This window comes from Atractosteus spatula, chromosome 15 (assembly GCF_055471065.1).
Source record: "Atractosteus spatula isolate fAtrSpa1 chromosome 15, fAtrSpa1.hap1, whole genome shotgun sequence".
Lineage (NCBI taxonomy): Eukaryota > Metazoa > Chordata > Actinopteri > Semionotiformes > Lepisosteidae > Atractosteus > Atractosteus spatula.
The window spans coordinates 24,964,596-24,988,292 of NC_142720.1; the positions used below are offsets into that span (position 1 = coordinate 24,964,596).

A 23,697-nucleotide genomic window follows, 5' to 3' on the forward strand; every position below is an offset into this window, starting at 1 on the left:
GTCCGCCACAGCAAGCACAACCACAGCGCCAGCACGCGAGCAGAGAGAGAACCCGTGAGAACCAGAAACGGCAAGAGAGCGCGACACACTGGGGTCTATTCGGGTACAGTTACAAGGGGATAGGGTGGCAACTGGGTACAAGTATAAGAAAAGGGGTGCGAAACCAAGGAACTATTTACACGAATCCAGGCGATCTCACCACTCTGTACACCTGTTTTGCATTGGGTCAGCCGCACTGGTCAGCGGCCTTCCTAGTCCTCGCCCTGACCACTACTGCTCCCGTCCTGCCCCTCGCCGCGCACCCCAGCCAGGCGCTCTTCAGCCGCAGCGCCAGGTGAATGCGCTACAGTAATAAAACACAAATATAAAATGATTATCAAAGTTCAAAATGTAATTTGTTGTAAATCATGTTTTGATAATATTAATATATTTGTAAAATGTAAATGTTAAGAATATGTCTATAAATTTGGTTTGTTGCTCTTAGCTTCCCTTTACAAGTTTAATGCAAGTCAAACAATGTGACCATGTGTCTTGGACATGTAATTTCCCAATTATTGGGTAATATTATCCAGAGTTGCAGCTGTTGGTCCCTGTGTTAAAAAGGACTATGAACAGCTGTAACTCGGGATGGAACCATAAACCAGGCCCAAAAAACTACTGAGTACCGTGCCAATAAATTGTAATCCAGCAATATTGTGTTTAATTACAGGGAGAAACTGGTGAAGATGGATACCCTGGAAATCCTGGTTTAAAGGTACATATAGTGCAAATTAATTTGTTTGAAAATGTTTGACTGAAAACCTTGTTTTTAAATTATATTTCATGTTTGTGAGTAATCACACTTAGTACAAATTTAGTTAGAAATCTGAGTCCAGGATTAGAAAAAAGACATTCTTGATTAAAATATAATGATCTGAAATCCAGCTGGATGAACAGGTTCTCTGTCTAATGCACAATGACTCTGCCTGTCACACTGTTGGACTGTGAGAAGCTGCACAGCAGTCTGGATTTTAATTTGCGAGTGTGAGTGCGAACATTTGCGTTTTCTAAGTCAAGGTCAGTATCCTACTGTGGAATCCAGTGTGTAACCAGACAAAAGAACAAACAAGAACATTGGAAGTTTTTCTGGAATTTGTTGTATCTAATAATGGATGGAATATATATGTTTTGTACATAAGTGTTTTTTTCATTGTACAAATGTACATTTCCTACCAATTTCACAGTTTGTGTAAGAGCCCTGTGTGTTGCTGATTACAAGTTACACATCCCCAATTTATATCTTCAGTGGCATTGGTGGACGATGTGTTGATCCATGGGATGTATTTTAGAGAGATGTCAAGCTTAGTTTTCACAGTTGCACTGCCATGTGAAACTCTATACAGGCTAAAATGTGTTTGCAGACTATTTAAAAAAAATTGTAGTTGTCTGTGGACTTTCAACATTATGTGCAATATAGAAGGTGAATAAGCAAAGAATAGTGTTTCATCATGCTCACTTACCTTTAGTCTGCTGTGTATTTTTGTATGAATACATGACAAAGATGGATATCTAAAACTTTATTTAAAATAGATTTGCATAACATTAATTTAATCTCAAATATGTATGTTTAATTATATAATTAAAAGAATTAGGATTGCCACTTTGGTTCCTACTTTTCAGTAAGAAAAAGCAGTGGATCAATTATTAAAAGTTAAAGTGCACATAGATATAATCTTTTAAAAAATCCAACAAGTTATTGCAGAAGGCACGAAACTGACAGCTATTTAAAAAAAAAGGAGGAGAAGTGTGCTTTAGTATATTACTCACTAAGTACACTCAGTGAAGGGTCTCTGCCTGTCTAATTTCTGTTTAGGGGGATAAAGGCGCTGCTGGTATTCCTGGGAGAGATGGACTTCTGGGACCTCAGGTAGGACTTAATCTATAAACTAGCTCCAAGTTAATCATTGTAGGTCAATTCTTATTGACCTATGCTCTTTAATAACTTATGGTTATTTATTACCTGATATTATTTCTAGCTAAATGGTATTTGCTTTTATATTTAGAAGGTTTTATTTTTCTTAGCTCACAGAAAATTGCATAATAATAATTTGTCAGTCTTCGGTACTTAGAACTGAAGATGCTCATAATTCACTGTGAAGGCTTCTTTCCACACTCCCTAATATTATTTTTAAAAGCTAATAAAATGTTCAAAGTACAACTTTAAATAGAACAGGATGTGTGGCCTTTATCAGCCTGCAGAGGTCATGGAATTGAAGATCTGTGCTACTGGAACACTTCACACTGACTTCTAGTGGCTGGAGCAACAATAAGTTCAGAAATAGGTGGAGTTCTCCATAGACCTTTAGAACATACTTTTCCTGAAAAATGTGCCACATACAGTACTACATTCCTTACTGATTCAAATTTTATAGGCACTTACTATACTCAGTTGGTATGGTTCTATATAAAAGTGTTTCTGCGCCTGTTTACAAAATGTTCTACCCATGCTGTCTATTACTGTACATTTGTGAAGATGTGGATGACTGCCCCCACCAAGATTTGCAGGCTTTAGGTGCATCCACTATCCCCATTTCCTTTTTGTACCTAAACAATGTTCAAAAGTGTTTTATGAAGGTGGGCAATGTTGTCAGGTAATGTGCACAGAATGCATAAACAATGTCAAAATCATTCAACACCATAAAAAAAATACTTGCTGGTGAATACGTTTTATTTTAGAAGACATTTGCAGCTAACAAAACCTCAGATGAAAACAGATAAAAGTAAAAAAACAAACATCTTTTATTTTTTAGAACTAAGATTAAACCAATACAAAATTATAGTTATTTAGTTCTTCTGTACTGTTTGAACAACTCAGTTTTGACGTGCAGTCTGGGGGGCAGAGGAGCCTTGCCTGTTGTAGTCATATTCATGTCAGTAAAGGAAAATAGGGTCTTCAAAATAGGGATTTCAGCCACTGCTGCCCACTTGGAGGTGCTTCTGATAATTTGAATTAAAATGCCTTGATCACACCTGTGTGTTTTGATCTGTGAATTACTCTGTGTGGGAGGAGTGAGACCTCAAAGTCAAACTGTAATTACAAAGAGAAACAGTTTTACCATTGAAACTAAAATCAGTATAAAATTGAAGCACAATGTTCCGAAGTATTGTTTCCTTATGTATTGTGATATGGACCCCCAAAGTAAACTGACAAGTTAGAAGTCAATGTTTTCTGTTATTTTCATTTTTCGTGTTTTTGGAGAAATGAGCTCGCACCTACGCACGTGAGTGTGACATTAATGTGCTACAACTAAAACATCTCTTGTTCTTAAATTAAGATTATTTTGTGTTTAATTCAGTTAAACAAAACTAAAATTAAGCAAATAAAAGAACTAAATGATACATCTTTGATATTAAATAAAGAGTTAATTTAAAATGAAATTCTGAAGCAAAACTTGGGTGTAGACCGAGTGAAAGGAAGTTGTTGTCCAGTGCAGCTGTCCCTCCATGAGACTCTGCTGAATCACTGTAAGACTCTTGACCTGAGCTGTTCATGGAAGCTCAGAAGCAGTGATTTAGGACCATCCCTCCATGTGCTGTATTCGTATTACATTACACTGCTCTTTAATTTCCTTCTCTTTATGATTATTAAACCACCCCCTATTATTTAATGTGTGTATTGTTTGTTATTGAAGGCTATTATGCCTGTTCTTTTTTGCGAACTTTGAGGCTTTGTGAGGCTTTGCTGAAAGAGATGTTTTTAGATTAACATTTTACAACTGATATAACATCTGAATATATACTGTATATTTCACAGACTAGCCCACCTGGTTACTTTAAGCTTTTATTTGAATTACTAGTAATCTTAAGTCCATGCTTGCTTTCTCTCATTTAAAAAAAAATTAAGGCAACTCTCCAGGGGTTTTTAAGTATACTGGGAAACACCAGACATAAAGAATAAAATTAATGTGCTAGGCCTTTTATTTGCATTCCATGCTTATTGTTGGAAGAGCCAGGTCCTGAGGGAATAGATGTGAGTCCTGGATAAAGGTGTGTGTGCTCTCTGAGCAGTTCATCAAAGCAGAAGCATATTACATTACAGATCAATTGCATTTTCCAATAGCAAGTTTAAGTTTTGTTAGTGTACTGTAAATGTCTTATCTGGGACGTTAGATTATACATTTTTTTTACCCTTGGGGTACCTCAGATTGTCTCAGCAATGTGGCATTGATTCGCTTCGGAAGTTGTGGCTGATGGGGAAAAGTATTTGCAATCAAACATTAGTTTATGCAAGCAGGTGCAGGAGTCATGAGGCAAATAAAATAAAATCCACACCATGCATTTTAAAAGCCTGTTTACTAGGTCTGATCATCCCATATGCCCTCAAGGTACTGATCTTTACAGCAGAAATACTAGTCTTGCTCTTGCTACACAGACACTCTGCGCCTGTAGATTGTAATTTTAACCAAAAATGAATAGAGTTTCATTCACAAAACGTTCTAATGGGATTAGAACCATGTAAACCAAAAATAAAGGATGCAGAATAAAATACCATAAACCACAAAGCACAACAAGGAGCATCTGGAAATTTTGCATGTACTGTATGTCCATGCACATGTCCAAGATCTTAGATCTGAAAATACACTAAATGCAAGGTGACGTATGCACATTATCTTTCAGGAATGAAGAGATAAAGCTAGCCATATCCACATGGTATTCACAGAAACTCTTAAAGGATGCACATTTGTACTGATGTAAAGGAGCTTTACTGTGTTATTAAATGCTGGCAGGTCTAGTTGCTCTTCCAATCACTCACAGCAATTTGTGTAAAAAAAAATGCTCTGCAGTTGTCTGCAGTAAATGTCTTTTTGAATACCTTTCATTACATTACTACATTACTACAGCCTTAGGTTTAGAAATTGATCTTTATGTTTGAACACCTGAAGCTAAAGCTACCACGTTGTATATTATTTGTATCCATCTCTGCAGTCATATTGGTATGGAATGGTTATGGAGAGAGGTCCAGAAGTATCCGTCTACAAGGCAAAAAAGAGTGCAGCTCATCACATCCCACATGTGTTTTATCAGAGGTGTTATGGAAGTGAAATTCATGGCAAAAAATTAGTGTGCAGAGCTGTACCTAGCCCATCAATATCTTACCCTAACCCTACCAATAACATTATGGCTTGCATTGTTTTCTCTCTGTAAAATGCACTGATAATGTTTTGTCACCTTCAAAGCAGTTTAAAACAGCTTGTTGGAACCAGCTTGAACCAATTCCAGTGCTTGATCATGCACATGGCTGTATATTTGTGGCATCACTGTGTATGGGACAGACAACGTCTTGTTTAGAATTTAAGGTTGTTTGATGTGTCTTCTTAATGCATACTCACTGTATTTGTTTACTAACAGGCACAAAACGTAATGTATGCTTTATGCCATATGTTTAAAGATTCTTTTCAGAGGTTGTGCAATCATTGATTTCATATTGATTTAGCTTTCATTTGTAACTACTGTCGTTCATTAATAGGCACATTCATGACTTATTGTATTTTCAACAAATCATGTTTATTCTCTTAATGATAATATATCTATAGCCAGATTTGTGATTGCTCTCTCTTCTTCTTTGTTCAAAAATGTACTCTACATTTTGGTATACTGTACTCTTATTTTGACTGAATGTTATTAATGATGAGAAAAGTTTAGCGTTATAGTGGGCCATGCCAAAAGAAACTGCTATGCTGGCAGTACATATTCAGAAATTCTTCCTCAGTACTGTTGTAGCTCTGAAAGTTTTATAAAACCAAATGCAGCTGTTTGAAAATGTATATGTATGTTTATTGGTTACATCATTTTTTGTGGATATTACAGTATATCCTATTGCATTTGTATAATGTATTCAGCAAAAGACAAACTGGTGTTTATTGTTTTTACAATATTAACATAACAATTATGATGAAAAGCTTTTTTCCAGAATTTCAGAATTCACTGGTGCAGTAGAAAGAGACAAATGAAATGAAAGTTCAGTTTTACAAGCTCTTTAAGGATTAGGCCTTTTATTTTACAGCTTGAAAAGAGAGGATTGACTTCACTCCTGTAGTATTTTTAGGATTTTATTGAAGCTTAAGGAGGTTTGTTTTTTTTTCTGGTTGTAGAAATACAACTTGCAATATTACCCTTAAATAACTAAAATAAAACGCTACCATTTTTTTTTTATTTTTAGATAATGTATAAAAATGGAGCCATACACAAAATATAACTGACATTTTATTGAATTGTTGTTTAACTCTAACATGAATAAAAGGACTTCTTGAAACTTTGTTTAGTCCAAAGTCTAATGAAAAGGCTTTCAGCTGTTACAAGATCAGGAATTGAAGTACTGAAGTACAATTCATGGTCAGCAAGCAACAGGCGCAAGGCAGGCTACAATCTGGACGGGATGCCAGTCCATCACAAGGCACACGCACGCTATTGCCAATTTACCCAGAAGCCAGTTAACCTAACAGTATGTTTTCTGAAGGAAACACATGTGAGCACAGGGAGAACATACAACTTCCATGCACAATGCAAGAATTGAACCCAGGTCCCCAGCACTGCGAGGCCACAATCCTAACCACTGCTCCACTGTGCTGCCCAAGATCAGTCATTTTTATATATATATATTTTCTTTAACATATGGCATGCCACTGGAGAGCCCTTGTGTTAGAATGCAGTAATATCATACAAAAGCATTAGTCTGGCATAACGACAAGTTTCTGTGCATCTCTTACATCACAAATTACATCTGGTTGTCATGGTTGCTTAACTTTAACACTTTAATTGGCTTAAATTCAGATTTTACAGTGTAGTGTTAAAATAATGTACAGTAACTCTGCCTGGTTAATACAGAAGATATCTTTTACCTCTGGGGAAATATTATTTTGAAATCGAATCTAGGCATTGACATAGCCTTGTGGAGGCTATGCTGTTTGTAATAGAAGTCTGTGGTCCCATTACAAAGAATTTACTTGTCAATTAATCATCATACAGTAAAATATCATTGTCATTATGTGTGTTTGTAGGCTGGGGCCATTTGATAAGAAATTAGTGGCACTGTTTAAATATCTAAGGAAAAAAGAAATACTAGAATGGAAGGTTGAGAACTACAGTACTTATGGAGAAACATGCAATTATCTTACTATATGCATGAGGAATCTCATTGCTGAAATCACTTTTTCACAAACACCCACTTCCTGGAGAATATCCAAAGAACCATGGAAGTTTTATGTGCTTGCTAAAATGTATGTATGATTCCCTGGCCTTTTTAAAATTAGCTACAGTATATTGATGGTCTTTTGTAGATGCAGTCTAATAAATGACTAATGATTTCTGAAAAACCTCCATATAGCTAAAGAAATACCATGCTGCAGTGACAGATTCACATACTGTACCTCTGCACATCTGTGCTCATTCTGTAGGAATTTTACATTTTCCATTGTAAGTAGAAGTTTAATAACCAAGTTGCACTAGAAAGAAATGAAGTGAGGATGTATTAGGTGAGGCATGGCTGAAGTCTAGCAGGGATGACAAAAGATTGATAACTTGTTGAAAAAGAGAAATAAACAACACAAGCTTAAAAAAACAGGGATTAAATATTCCAGTACATCCTACACACACCCTTTTTGTGATCTGTAATATTTTTCATCACCAAAGAGAAGGAGTATGAGAATTTCGGGAATTGAATTCTACATCTTTATGCAACATCATCCTTTCTCAGTCAAAATATCAATACATACAGTATTCTGGAATACCATAGGTATATTTTTCCCCATTATGGTCATATAGAGGAATAAGTGGTTTCATTTTTTTATACTGTTGCGATCTGAATTTGAAAGCTCCAGTGTTGTTATCCACTCCTTAGCATAATTGCTCCCCAAGAAGGAGCCCAAAGCTATGTTTTTAATTTGAAATGTCAGAAATCATACTGGAGAAGAATGGACCCCTATGTAAATTTCAGTATAAATCAAATTACCTTTAGGTCATTAAGGTTAAGGATTGGTATATTCAGAGTGACAGATAGTAAGAGGAGGTTAACTGTGTTTAAATGGCAAGGGCCCATTATGATTGAGAGGACGTATTGTACAGTTATTATTCTGAGATGTTGTGAACTGCATTTGTTTTTCAGGGTGAAAAGGGAGATATCGGAGTGCCTGGTCCTGAAGGGACACCTGGAAAAGATGTACGTTTTTTTTAAGCATTTAAAAGCATTCTCCCTGAACAGAAAAATACATTTTTATAGTACTTAATAAGTACGTGTACTGAAATAATGGGTTTATCCTTTCCATCCATTTTCTAACTTTTATCCAGTACAGGGTTGCAGGGGAGCCAGAGCCCATCCCAGCAAGCAATGGGCAAGGCAGGATACACCTTGGATGGGATGCCAGTCCATCACAGGACACACACAGACAAAAATACAGACATGTTCACACACTTTCACCACTGCAAGGCTGAAACTCTAACCACTGCACTGCTGTGCCACCCATTATGGGTTTATAAAATGTAAAATAATTTACCTACAGTATTTAACATACTGTATTTTTTACTACACTAAATACGTTTAAAACATGTCATTAGAAAGGTTATGTTGCATCAATTATATTGCATAAATTAATTTACTTTGTTCTGATGCCCAGCTTCATAAGAGCATATTTTTACTTGTAGAAATATATTTCAAGTAGTTTTTATCATAATTCCTAAGGTATAAAGTTAGTTCTGTCAGATTCTGTCAGTCTTATATTGTAATCTCTAGTACTACGTACATCAAGTGTGTTTTCATCAGTGTAACGTCTACTTTATAGCCTTGTCCTTAGATTCCATCCTTATCAAAATGCTGACTTGATGGAAAATGACAAGAGCATTTCCTTCTGTAACCCTTCAAGCATTTCTAGGCTGGCCTTTGAGACATCTGTGTTACTTGATGAGATCTTGTTCCCTGCATCCTTTAAGAGATGCCACTCAGGATACCTCATCAACATGTCAACAGGTCTGACAGTGGCGACTTAAGAAATGACTGAGATCTTGATAGTTTTACATTGATCTTTTTGTTTAGTAAGGATGCCTTCCTTTAGTAAGGAAAAACTAATTCGATCATCAAGAGAAAAAGTAGAAGCTTCTGACACATTGTGCAGCATTGTAGCTTTTGTATTTATTTTTAAAATGGATCTTTGTCAAGCCAGCAAGCTTGCTCTCCTACCGTCTTTACTTAGTGTGCAGAAACTCATCTGCTGCTGAGCATTCTTTGCACTCTACATGTTGAAGGAGCTGACATTTTTATTTATTTTTAACTGATTTACTCATCAATTTATTTCTGCTGATATTTTTGAAAGGCAGGCTGATAGTGTTTCAGCAAGGTTTTTCTATAAGAACAGGGTGTGTATAATTAGCAGTCAGTCAGTTGTGCTATGCCTGCAGAAGCACGCTGCGGTGCCCCAGTTTGCTGACCCTTTGCTGCAGAAAACCAAGATTCCAAATCCCGGTCCCTCCGCCCGCGCCCTGATCTGAATGAAGGCTAACGATGAAACATGTCTCCAGACCCTCATGCCACATGTGGGATGACCTTGGGACAGTTTCACAGAGCTGGATTTGAGTGCTGCTTCCGGAGAGAGAAGCAGGACAGACAGCTCAGAGAGAAACCAATGCTGGGGCAGTCCAGATATTCCCAGAAGAGGTCATTAGAGATGACCTGAAGCAAAGCAGAGACCTGAGGCACATAAACAACAATATTCATGAAAATCAGCCTGCAAAACCTTTTACTGCTGCCTTCCTTAGTTTGGTTTTTCCAGCCAGGCTATACATTTCAAGAAAGTGTGTATATAATGCCTGAACTTGTATACAATAACCAAGCACAAAGTGCAATTTGGATGGAGTCTGATGAAATAAGATTAATATGATCTTCACAGCCCACATTTGGGCTAGTAGACCTTACTGGGGCTTCCTGCTATAAGTATAGATGGGTTAAATTGGAACATACAGATTATAAGGACTTAACAATAGGTCTCTGGAATAAGCCACCTAATGCAGACATGAGTAAAAGTGTCTTACAAAATAACGAGTTTTGAAATAAATAAAACAAAGGTGACGTTATATCATTGGGAGATTTCACTTTTTCACACAGAAGCTGAAATTGGCATGACTGAGGTTGAAATGGTTAGCAATTGCTTCTAAACCCTATTTGTAAAGGCACCTATTAGAAAACAACTAATCAAAGCATTTTTCAGTATTTCTACAGCAAAAAGCTATAAAGCAGAAGTACTATACATATTTTATGAGATATTAGGGAATCAATGATAGAATATGTAAAATGATAGTAAACATGAAATGAAATGTTGCATGCAAATAAAGACATCAATAGCATGTGCCATGTAAAAAAAGGAACAGCAGCAACATTGGGTAATTATTGTATAATTCCATGTTCTACTGAAAAAAAGATGTAAAACAAGATAGTGCCCAGATAGTGTCAAATAAGGTCTCTCATAAAAGGTTACTTCTCACATTAAAAGCCATAAGAATCTAAGGAAATGTCTTCACATAAGTGGAGAACAGGAACCTAACAATATTCTTAAGTGAGAGGCTTGGCTAAATCAGTGCCCAGCCCAGCATACTGTTTGACCTCCACCTTGTGATGGTATTACAAAAATAGGAAATGTCTTGGATATTCTAAGAAATAGGAAGCAGCACATCATGTTTAGACGCATAACCCCTAATTAAGCGAATGTAACCTATGGCACACCACAGGAGCATGTTTTAAGCCTAGTGCTTTTCCTGACCTTCAGTATATTATTCATCTAGGTTTTGGCATGGTTAGTGAGATAATCTTTATTCACAAAGGGTGCAACAGTACTAAAAGACTTCATGGACCAAAATGAAAAATCATTAACTGGTCAGATAAATTTAAGTTTCCTCGATTGGACACTGATTTAGTCAAGCCTCTCACTTAAGAATCTTCCAGTGAGTTTGGAAGAATACAATCCTCATATTCCCGGAAGCTGTTTGGAGTTTGTATGACATATGTTAATAGCCTTTCACCCAATTGTGTGTAGAGACAAAATTGTGTTTTTCAGGCTATGTAGATACGTGAGCCTATGAATGCAGGGGAAGAATGTTTCCTGATTGTAGTGTGCAAAGTTGTCGAGACTGGTGTGACAACTTGATATCTAATGAGGATTGCAGTATATTTAGACGCAGCTTGGCATTATATTAAGAGCTCATTCATCAGACGCTGGCTGTAGTATTTTATTCACGGTATTTATTTCAAATGTTTCTCTCAAAAGCCACAGTGTTAATGGCTGTTTTTCCCATGTTGTTGTCAGCTACAGTAATCCTTCAATACTGTTTACATTGACACGTTTCACCTTTTCAACTTATGTTGCTGAGTAAAATTAGTATAACTGGTTTAATATTTTACATGTTTACTTCGTACTGTAATGGTAGAATGGTGATGACAATGTTAAAAGTTTGGGTAGAAGATAAAAAGTGAAAAAAGGATTACAGAAGCTATCCCTGTAAAGGCAGACTGAAAATAACAATCATTTGTTTTACAGAGAGCAACAAAACTTGAGGAAGGGCTATAATTCCATTTTATGCTTTTAACAGGGACTGAAAGGGGATCCTGGACTTCCTGGTTCTAGTGGTCCTAAAGGTGACAAAGTGAGTAAAGATATTTTGAAAGATGATCTAGCTCTGTCTATTTGTCTGTCTGATGATGATTACCTGTATCTTAATACCCTTACAACAGGGGAAATGGTGGTTGATTTAAGGACACATTCTTTAAATCCTCTCTCCCAGATAATCAGTGATATGGCTATGAGTGTGGTGGAGTCATTTAATTTTGTGGGAGTTGTGATCTTTAATACCCTTAAATGGGACATAAATTTAACCAGTATCACAAAGACAGCAGAACAGACTACTATACTTTTTGTGCCAACTAAAGAAATTGTTGTCTCTCAATGAAATTTGATAGTTAACAGAGCCATTTTTGAGAGCATGCTGACTGCCTCTATGACTGTTGGGTTTGGCAATGTGTCTGCCTGCTCCAAAGGAAGACTGCAGTGTGTTGTTCACGCTGAGAGGGTCATTGTCTGTCACCTCCCCTCCACTGATGGTCTGTTCAATTCCAGAGCAAAGAAACAGTCAGGAAAGATTGCTGATGACCCCTTCCATCCAGGTTACCACCTTTTTCATAAACTTCCCTCAGAAAGACTCTACTGGTCTAATAAAACCAGAATTGCCCCATATTTGAACAGCTTCTTCCCTGGGGCTGTTTGTGTGTGTGTGTGGTATATGTGGAATGTATCTGCAGCACGGGATACACCAGAGTAAATTATTTGTACATGAAATGTACTTGGCGAATAAAGGTGATTCTGATTCTACTGATATTAAAATAATGCAGCTGCAAAATTCTTCAAATTCCCACTGTGAAGAACAGTCTTTAAACTATGGTTCTTTTGTTCAGCTACTGATCCTAAGGAGTTCATTTATTATTTTGTGTTATACTGTTTTAGATTTTAGCAAATCAAAAAAGTCACTTCAAAATTCTTTTCTCAGTTCTGCTTTTTGCATGTTATTTATATGTGTATCATGTGTTTCAGAATTTGTAATATCAGTGAGCACATACCAACAAAACCCTGTATAGCATAGAAGGTCATTCTTCACGTGGCTAACATTTATAAACTCAGGGAGATTACTGTCCATGTGGCCCTCCAGTTGACTTGCAACCACCTTCTAAAACCTTGAGAATTTAGAAACTGGTCTATAGCTCATTCAGTCAGAATCCAAGCATGGTGTCTTTAGTATTGAAGTGATTGCAGCAGTCTTAAAAGCGGTAGGGACCACACCTGTCATAATATTGGCAATAACAGGGCAGATGTCTAGCAGGCAAGCTTTCCGCAAAGAGGCAGGGATAAAATCTATGCAATAAGAGGTTGTTTTAAAACAGTTAATTTCAGTATATGTTGATCTAAATCAATTTAATGAAATTCAGAAAAATCTGGCACAGTGGAAATATCTATCGAAAAACTTGGGTCAAATAATTATCCTGATTGGGAACAAGGCTGAGGCTTGATTCAGATAAATGTAGCATTACAACATCACTCTTGGACTGAAAGAATTTCAAAAATCTAAAACAAAGGCCAAGGGTGGAAGAAAGAACAGAATTATCAGGAACTTTAATGAGTTTGTTAATAACAGATAAAAGCTCTTTATGATCTTGACCAGGAGCTAATTTGTATCCTAGATTTAAGAGGCTCTGTCAGAAGCTAGTGCAGCTCCATAGACATGAGGATATTCATTATATGTCTAAATGTGACCTTCTAAGCCCTTTTTTCCAGTGCTCCAGATGTCATCCTGTCAGTTGTAAGAAATGAAGTTCAGGTGTATACTGTACTATGGTGAGGAGCTAGTTTATGCAAAGTACTAGTCAACAGTACTAAAATTGTTGACTAGATGAGCTGTTGAGAATGACCAATCCTGAAGGGAAGAACTGAGAAAACCACTAAAAAATACATTTGTAGATTTTAATTATTGCTAAAGATAGAGGCATGCAGGTGTCAAATAATACCCTTATGGTCAGAAATTTGTAGCTCAGTTTCATGAATATAATGAATTTCTGACGCATTCTGACCAGAAGCACAGACCGGGTCAAGGGACCACAAATGTAAGTAGGAAAATGTACCAATTGAGTAAGGTCAAAGATGTCCAAAATAAAAAAAATATATATATATCAGAAAGCAAATTTACAGTTCAGTTGAGTCAACATGAATATTGAAATCACCAAGCATAAAAGCCAAACCACCACTGTGACCAGTAAATTGGGGTATCCCTATACAGTATATGCAAAACATGAAGGAACTGAGTTCATTTAATAAATAAACTTGTTAGGTTGTTTCCAGGTCTTAGTTAAGCACAATATATCAATGACGTAATCATTTAATGTTTCAGATTTCCGATTAAAAGTGCAGGTGTTAAAAAGTGCAGATCTAGTATCGCAATAATTAACTGGCACAAAAGAGGATTCCTCAAACAAAATAGCACCTACAGGTACAGATGACAACACCCTGGCATTTATTCCATGATGCTGAATTAACTTGCTGTTTATATTGTTCCTCCGATTTGACCAGGCGGTCAGAATAAAGCCAGATGCCCGAGTGTTGTCAGTCAGTATACGCATCTGAACACCTCTGTGCAAGTACTTGGGTCGTAAAACAATACCAAGAGCCCAGTGCAAAGGTAGGGCATGGGGACGGATATACAGTAGGCACACAAGGCAAATCAGAGAAGATCAAACAAGGTGTACCTCAGGACAGCTATGGTAAATTTACAGTCATTATTTCAAGTTGTCAATCACTTTATTAGGAATAGAGCCAGAACACCCACTATGTTGCTGATACACTGCAGTAGATCCACAGAACAAGACATCAACAAGATTCTTTAGTAACTTGTAGGAACTTAAAATCCAGCAAATGCAACAAGAGATACAACACTTAGCATCCCACAAGCCAAATTAAAGTATACAGCAAAATATACCATTAGAGACGTGGCAGCCAAATCCACACAATGTACAGTGCTTTCAAACTGAAACTGGAAATGTCACCAAAATGTGAACTTTAAAAGTCCCTCTTGAATAAACATATATAGAAAACTTAAATACAGTATATTTTTACTTGTGTTTCAAGTATGTTAAAAAATGATTTAATTGACTGTAAAAATGTAATTAATATTTTCTTGCTTTTTGTTCTAGGGAGAAGCTGGTCCTCCAGGTCCTCCTGGCTTGGCTGTAAGTACATACAGTATAATATTTTACTTTCACAGTTCCAGCCTGTCCCAGGGATATGGAAAATTACATTTAGATTGGTATTATGTTGAGAATCTTGTAACCACAGCACTACAAGAACAGCTGCCACTGAGAGAAGTGATCAGGAATTGTTATTGATGTCAGTTAGAGATATAGAATTCATGAGAACACATTGTTTGAATGGTAAATATTAAACTACTGGAGGGTACTCGCCTAATCCCAGAAGTATAATAATTAATGTTGTGCTGTGGTGCAGAGTTTCTGCTTTACAACATAAAGAGCTTTTCATACCATATAAATTTTCCTACTGAACTGTGTGGAGCTTGATGTGTGGAAGACAAGCCCGGAATGACATCACTCAAGGTAGCAAAGCCTTGGTGATCTGGCACACTTGGCTGCTCCTCTAACATCCTGTGCCTGGAGCCTGTCAGGGGAGAGGCAGGTGAGAGTCCATGTGCTCGTCTGCTTGCGGCCCAGTGTGAAATGTGCTGTAATTTGATAGCCTGTTTCTGGTTCCTCTGACAGTGTCCCTCCTTCTCTTTCTTCCTTCAGACTGATCCCTTTTGGGAGACACAAAATACTTGCCCAGATGGCACTGAGTGTTTATGTAGAAGCCAGGGGTTAAGACCGTTGCAAGCAAAAGTACATTGCAACTGCTTACTACACAGATAGTTGGGATACCATTTTTTTAAGTCTTGTTAAGTGAGGCTACACAGAGAGGGAGCACAGGCCTGGCCATAGCACAGGACCCACAAGCTAACACATTTCAGGCTGTATTGCAAGGGCTTAAATCAAGATTTGATGCTGAAAACTTTCACCTCCGTTTTAAGGATGTGTATTCCAGCTGTTCAAATCACAAACAACATTTATTCAATCCCTCTTGCTCTGTATACAATTTTGGTACCAAAGAGACAACTGTTCGTTGCTCTAAATACACAGGAGTTATTGGCTGAATTGAAGGAGTGTAACATTATGAATAATATTTTGCTTTCTAGCCTTTTTTTTTCCTGTGTTGATGGGTGTAATTCTGAACACTGAATGAAAACTTATATACTGTAGTTAAGCATATTAACTTGAATTTATTATATATTTTCCCCCTTTTCATTCAAACCCATTCTGTTGTTTTTCAAATTGACACGAAGAAAATCTAGTTGTATTAGTTTAAGACGAGGGGTGCAAAATGAATAACATTTACAGTAAATCTCTTTTGGTTAACCAAAGCAAAAGTAAACTTTTCTGAAGCCAATTGGGCACTTATATAAATGTATAAGGAATTTGGTTGCACTGCATTTCTTAATTGAGAAAGAACAGTCATTTTTTTCCATATTGCTCCCGGTGCAGAATGTGTCTTATTTGCTGAAGCCAGACTTCCCTCACAGAATTATATTTCAGCCTCTCACAGAAGATGAGCTGTACATTGTTTGTAATAAAGTAACAGATTTATCCCCTCTGTTTTTCAATTCTTCACAATTTTAAAGAACAAGATCTATCATTTACATATTGGGCACATGTTATGAACAGTTATTTCTGTGCTGTTTCCTAGAAAAGTAAACCGTATTTGTGAGGATGCAGTTTGAAATAAGATACTGTGCAATTGGTTGCTGTCTGAAACGTGATATTGTTTATTTGGGATGTACAGCTACAGTACTGGAACATTAACATTGTGTATTTACCGCAACTGCCTCATGGCAAATGTCTCTGTCTACAACATGATTGGTAATGTGAACTTTGACACTCCAGATACTTAACCTTAGCCATGCTGCCAGAAAGTGAGTTCTGCTAAAACTGATGTCAACCTACATGTCTTTATAATTAAAACGTCTGTTCACCTGCTTAGAACAAGATCCCAGCCATGATTGTAAGTTACAATTTTGAATTGTCTGAAATTATATTAACACATACTTACATTTTGTTTGTTTTTTTGTTTTAGAATCAGATTAAAGGACAAAAGGGAGAGCAGGTGAGTAATGTAGCCTCAATTATTCATGAGAAAGTGGGTTCAGTCCTTTGTAATAAATTAAATTAAACACAAAGACAAATATTTTACACTTTAATGAAGCAATTAACTGAATATAGAACAATGAATGCCTTCAGGACCAAAATCACAATACAGATGTCATTAGTATACATACAGTAAGGCTTTGTCCACTGTACAGTATATATTGCTTTATACTGTTCATTTGAAACATAGTGCAGTTTAAAAATAAGTAGTTTACTTAAGCTATCCATTCTCTGTGTTTTATTTTTCACTAAAATCTGTTTTCCGTTTAATAGGGCTCACTTGGTCCTGCTGGAGAAATGGTAATTACTTTTTTATTTCTACTTTTATTGCTCTGAAATCAATTTATTAATTTCCCGTCACAATCATGTTAGAAAATCAGAGACCAGAGTGAACATCTGTCATTGGCACCTGCCTTTGAAGCAACAAGCTATAAACTCTTCTTTCAAGCATAAAATTATAGCCATTGAACCTGATCTGTTATTCTTCATAATATTTTTATTTCCAGGGACCAGCAGGGCCTGCAGGTCAACCAGGGGCTCCAGGCAAAGAAGGGCAAAGGGTGAGAAAATTTTTTTGAACATTTGGTTATTGAGAAACCCCCCGTTACTGAGGTATGAGTGACCTCAACATCAGGGAACAGTGGTCTGCAGAAGCAAGCTAACAGCTGAGACAAAGTGAGGAGTGTTGATGTGGATGGGGCGTGAGGGGTGGGATCAGCTGAAGCTGATGCATTGCCAAGGTCACTCCTGCACTGTGACCAGCAGCACATGCTCCAGGCGTGAGGGGGGCTCAGCTTATCAAACAGAAAACCAAACAATTCCTGATACAGTCTTGAAAGAATAGTCCAGGATAGTTTGCATTTTACTCCAACTGAACTCTTGAGAAAACAGTCAGGTTGTATGATGTTTCTGAAAACTGGAGGGGTGGCAGCACATGAGACATTTCTAACTTGTTGAAAAAACAGCTGTAACCATGAGAGGTAAGAGCCTGTGAATATGCACTGGTACAGAAGGTAGCTGAGTTGTTCTGTATGTTGAGCAATGCTTACATGTGGAGTTCTCCAGACTCTTTTAGAGACTTGGTTGCACCTGTTGCATCTGACAACCCTTTCAGTTCCTGTTAATTTACAGCACATACTTTAGGTTGCACAGCAATTAACTTTATTTTTTGCCATATAAATACTGTAACTGTTAACTGTCCCAACTGAAATACACCAGGCCACCTCTTACAGATGTGATTTTGCAATATGATATATGTGCCATGTTTAATTTTTAACAACCAACAGGGGTCCCCTTCACCTACAGTGGTGACTAGAACTGAAAGACTTGTAGTATCGATTCCATTAGATGGTCACAGGTATCGGTGGAGGTCTGGTATCGTTCAGTGGGCTTCTGCTATACAGTATGTAAAGAGCTTTTAGATCCCTTGGTATGAAAAGCACCATACAGTGTAGATGAAGCAAAGTTTATGCTTCCAAGACATGAAATCTTTCATCTTTCCCTTGTTTCTTGTGGCCCTAACAGCATTTCCTGATAGAGTGCTTGCAATCTGCCAAACACTCCCTGTGAGGTTCTGAGGTTGAACACATACTGTACATAGTTGTACTGTATGTGAACATGAACATACAGTATTTATGGCTCTTATAAGGTACTTTACATAGTACTTCTCTCCCATCACACAGCCTACTGAGGAAATGTGAAATGTAGCCTGGTGCTACTGCTGTACAGTCATCTGGAATCAAGGGACTTACAACATGAGGGGCTATTGCCACTAATTTAGACAGGACAGAATATTACTTATCATGGCTATCTAACTTCATCTCTCAAAAAGGTATACCTGTTGTATTTACAGTATACTATTATATACAGTGATAAAAATCTAAAGAGGCAGACTTGGCAACAGTGTTTAATGAAAAGAGAAAGCATACTTCATGCACAAAAATAAACAGCATGAAACTAGTAAACTAGATGACACTATTTTCTACAGATTTTGCCAAAAAGTACATCATTATTTAGCTGATCTTGCATAAAAGGAACAGAAGAATAAGAGATCAAGAAAGGTGAAGATAAAACATAACTCTTGCAAATTGCCCAGCCCAATTCACAACAATATTTCCTTAATTGGTTATGGCTAAGATGTTTTAATTTAAAGGACAGTTATTATCTTCTAATGATTTCCTGAGCTGGCATACACTGTTCATTAAAAGCAGCTAGAGCCCTCTGGGAACGCAAAATGTGACATGGACTTTGAGTTAATTAACACACATAAGGATCAAATGCACAAATGTTTATCTTGGTAAGAGACCAGAAAGGCATAAGGAATTGATTAGTTGTAGGGATATTTTCTCAAACTTTTGTTAAAGATTGTACACCCCTGCATACTATTAATAACCACTCTTTGATGGCTGGACTACTTCCTAATGACTGCAAATGCGCTAAAGTTTCTGCTATTTTTAAAGTTTGTGATCACATGCAGACTTCTAACTTGTTGACCAACCTGTTTTACTGTGGTGTTGAAAACTATTTCTGGAAATGGTTCTGTATCTATAGACTTTGCTGCTTGCTGAACACCAGGGGCAGGAAATTACCATCAATGTTTCTTACCAAATTATCACCTCACACTCAAGATTAAGCTGAACTGCTTTCAATTAAACACTTCTTTCTTATATTACTGAGATGGTGCATTTACAAAGACTATCTCTGGCTTTGAAAAAACTAGAAATACAGAACTGGGGTCAGTGTTCACACTGCCTTTGCTCCAGTTAACAGCTTCACTGTTCGTGATGCCCAGGACATAGTCAGAGTGAGAAAGTCTTTTAAAAAAATATTTTTTGATTTTTCATTTTTATTGCATTAGAATGTTTTGTTGGAGCAATGCATCTGGATCTATTAGTGTCAAGGATTCCAAATTGTGTCTGCATGCAATACAGTAAATACCGGCTTTACTGTAAAATTCCAACAGTTCAGCTGAGGAAAAAACATTCGTATCATCAGATATTGAATGAATGTGGAGTTCTATGAACAGTAAAACCAGTGGTTGCTTTCTCCCATTACTGGTGAAAACAGGCTTAGAATCAAGTTAAGGTCAATTATAAGGTATATAGTGACTACTTGAGCAATAATGTTTATATCAAACAGGAAAACAAAAAGGAAATGAGAGGGTGTTTATTCTGTTTCAAATCACTGATCTTCACAATATTTATTAACCAGTGCATTATAATAATATTTATTACCTTTCTTTAGTAGAGGAAATGTTGTGTAGGACCAGTTAGAAAATACATATCCCTTTTAATATCCCTTTTATCCCAAAAGCCTTTTCATTTTTTATCTAGGGGCTGCAAATTTATATAACAAACATAACAATGTCTAAGTATTGAATTATGCAGTGCAATTTAGTGTGCTGCTTAGACATACCACATGTACTGTATGTACTGTATGTATGTTTTGGATCCCAGTTCTGTCAGATTCCATGTTACACTTTAAACAATGAAACATGAACCAGAGGACATAATTGGAAACTACATGGAAGTGTATTTGAAACAGAGATCAAGACACAAAGATTTGTGTGAGTCTGGAACAATCTGTCCAAACATGTTGTTGAAGCTGATACCCTAGCTTCTGTCAAGAAAGCTTGGATCAATTAGTTACTATAGACCAGATAGGCAAGAATGTCCCCACTTCATTTGCAATCTTTATCTTATTAGCATCTTGATTTTTTTTTCTTTTTAATTATAAGTAGCTCTGCCTCCCTTCTCAACTTGTATTTCCTTCTTCTTTGAACTTTGAGAGTGACAGAAACACTGTTGCATCTATACCAATACTGCAGTTCAGTGCATGCATATTAGTGCTTTTTAACTGCAGCCCTGATATTCTAATACTCTATTTCAATATCTAGTTCTTTAATACTTTATAGCAGGGATTACATTTCTAATGGCATACAAATTTGTTTACTTTGACTCTTGGGACCATTCTGGCCTAATCTTCATCTATAAATGATTATTTTCGGTTTTAATAATTGTAAATAATTAAATAGTGTCTTTTGATGCACTTCCTGAAAGCAAAGTGTATATTTATTCTAAGCATTTAAAATGCACTTTAATCTGGGAGAGTATGAAAGAGCCACTGAGGGAGGGTCTGCGCTGTCTTCTGTTGCAATTCTGACCCCCATGCTATTACAAGATTCTTGTTTTTCGATTCATGTACTCATAACTTCCCAGGCTAAGAAAAAAAGTAGCACCTTCCTTTGATAGTCTCTTTAACAACATGTTAATATTCAACAAATGAACATTGAAACTCAAGAAGAGGCTGTAGTTCTCCTACAAATGGCGGATTCCTGATTTATTGCATTTTTTCTTAAAACATGTGCAAGCTCTCTGTCAAGAGAATTTCAATTTATTATGGTTGTGAGAATTGCCTGAATTCATCAGTTAAAAATGTATTTATATGCTGGGAATAAGGAATTGGAAAATCAGAGAACTTAGTTCATAACTTGTTATGCCATGGATAATTGCTGCGTGGACCTATGTAATGAGAATGGTTGTGAAAATAAGAGCATTTTCTTCATTGAAGAGAGTGTAATAACATGCAAATGTGTTTGAAAATGTCACATTTAATTGCTAAGCAGTACAGCTGTTGAGAATGGAAAAAGCTCTGCCTTTGGTCCATGACAGATGAAAGAAAGCAGAGTGATATCTTTATTTTCACAAAGGGGATGAGAGCACATGCCAGCTCAGTGCCCTGTGTTACTGGTGGAGTAACTGTCAAGCATGGCTGAGCTGTTTGAATAATACAAATCTTGCAATGCAAACTGGAGCTAAGTAGAATGCAACAGACCTATAGAAATCATTTAACTTTTGGGACAAAAAGGATGAAACTCATGAAATTAAGTGTCTGTGTAAACCAACCACATGTCTCTGCTAATTTTTTCACATGTTAAGGAGACTGTACCAGCTGTTTAGAAAGATGTCAGTCAGTAAAGAGTTTACAGCCCTGTAATTTAAGAAGGCCTAACAGGCATGTCCATTTAAACCCATTAATAACTGGGCATGAACTATTAACTATGCTGTAGCAGTACCCGTGATAACACCCCAGTGCACAACTGCTTAGCACATACAGGATGCATACACAGACTGGTTTTCATTCTGGTTTGGGTTCCACCTTAAATATTAATTATTTAATCACAACAAGGTCTTTGTAGGACTGTGCTGACCAAGACTAGACTTAGTAATTCTCTATTTTAATGCACATTTTCACACTTTTCAAGTAAAAAATGTTTCGTGAAGATGAATCCATATCTCAGTCCAGTTTCATGCTGTGTAAACACTTAGAAACCTTGGGGCAATAAAATGAATGCGTTTCATGAAAGATGGCCTTTCAATAAGACAGAAAAAACAATACATCTCTAACTGATATCCAGAGCATCACATACACCATACAGAGGCTTAGGTAATTTTTACAGAAGCAACTAATTTATACAGATAATGTTCTCTAGTCTAGTTTCAAATATGTTTTTGTCTGAAGGGAAAAAATGTAACCATATACAGTAGTGCTGAGGTCACCTGGTGTGTACAGTTGTCTGCTTCCCTTTACAAATGGAATGCTGGGTCTGTGACAGACGTCAGAAAGCCACAACATGCAATATGTCCATGTGCTGTTGTATCAACAGGTGGACGAAGCTGAACAAAAGGTGCATATACAGTATATTAAGAAAACTGTTATTAAAAAAATATTATCAATTGTGTTCCCCCTCAGAATAACTCCACTTTTCCTTTTACTGTATATGAATTCTGTTTTCATTAAATTTGTTTCCTCACAATGTTTGGTGGAGATGTGAAGACGTTAATTGATCAGAAATATTTGTTATTTTGTATCCCTTTTTAACACATGTACACATATACGTACAGCACATCTTGGAAAACAGTATTTTCCTTTTTTTAAGAAAAAGTCTTTTAAATCATTATTGTAAGATGTAACCTAATAATGTTGTTATTTTATTTGTGGCTAGTATGTACATTACTAAAGCACTGTGATGTGAGGCTCTTTAATAAATAATAAAATAAATAATATTTTATTATTACTGTATAATAATAGTAAATAATATTTATTTTTACAATGTTTTGGACTCACTCACTGTAGTGCACTTTTTCTAGTGCATAGAGTATACAATGCACATAATAGGTACTTAAAGTCCTTGACATTTGCAGCTCTCCGGTGTAGATTTTATGACATTCAAAATGGAAAGTCATAAAGTAGAAACAGTAACCAGGCATTTGTGTTGCTGACACTCACAATAATTATGACTTGAGGCTTGTCTGATACTGCTCTATATATTATGTTTAAAATTAACTGTTTTGGAAGATTCCAGCATCCAGTTTAGACAGGAAATGTAAATAGACTGGAAGAAAGAGATATATGCACAGTAAAAGTTATATGGGTTTAATAATGCATAGCCAAGCGATACAGAGTGAAACATTTACAAGGCTATGTGTCTCACAGCTGAGCTTTTACTACTAGATTTACACCCTCTTGATTTATGTTTGACAAGGTTGCATCAAAGTTGTGTGACACAAGAAGTAATGCTTACTATCATGTTTAATTCATTTATCTTTATTGTTGAGAGTCTGGCAGTGAATTTGTGAGATCTTAATTCTGTAGGTTTTCAGTCATTCAGAGTAAGGGTAAATTAAACACTTAGTATATTACCACACATGGGCTGTGTTAATGGGTTGTTTGGGATGCAAAAGAGCAGGACCTTTAGAGAACTTGGGTGTTTAATTACACATTGTTCATAAACTGGATATACAACAGGGACAGGGGGATTAGGAGAAATAATCTGCTGAGTGACACAGGGGGCATACTGCTCAGGAGCTGAAAGCAAGCTATTTATGTTGCTG

The 23,697-nt window shown here is 36.5% G+C and overlaps 1 protein-coding gene across 2 annotated transcripts in view; it reads left to right on the forward strand.

Moving 5' to 3' along the window:
* The window catches only part of col19a1 (collagen, type XIX, alpha 1), a 110,361-nt gene that overhangs the window by 25,104 nt on the left and 61,560 nt on the right, over nucleotides 1–23,697 (forward strand). For both annotated transcript variants that reach the window (XM_088934245.1, XM_088934246.1), the window contains 8 exons: nucleotides 710–754; nucleotides 1,853–1,906; nucleotides 8,141–8,194; nucleotides 11,608–11,661; nucleotides 14,750–14,785; nucleotides 16,734–16,763; nucleotides 17,078–17,104; nucleotides 17,311–17,364. In XM_088934245.1, coding sequence (XP_088790371.1) covers nucleotides 710–754; nucleotides 1,853–1,906; nucleotides 8,141–8,194; nucleotides 11,608–11,661; nucleotides 14,750–14,785; nucleotides 16,734–16,763; nucleotides 17,078–17,104; nucleotides 17,311–17,364 — 354 coding nt within the window. The remainder of the gene's footprint in view (nucleotides 1–709; nucleotides 755–1,852; nucleotides 1,907–8,140; nucleotides 8,195–11,607; nucleotides 11,662–14,749; nucleotides 14,786–16,733; nucleotides 16,764–17,077; nucleotides 17,105–17,310; nucleotides 17,365–23,697) is intronic.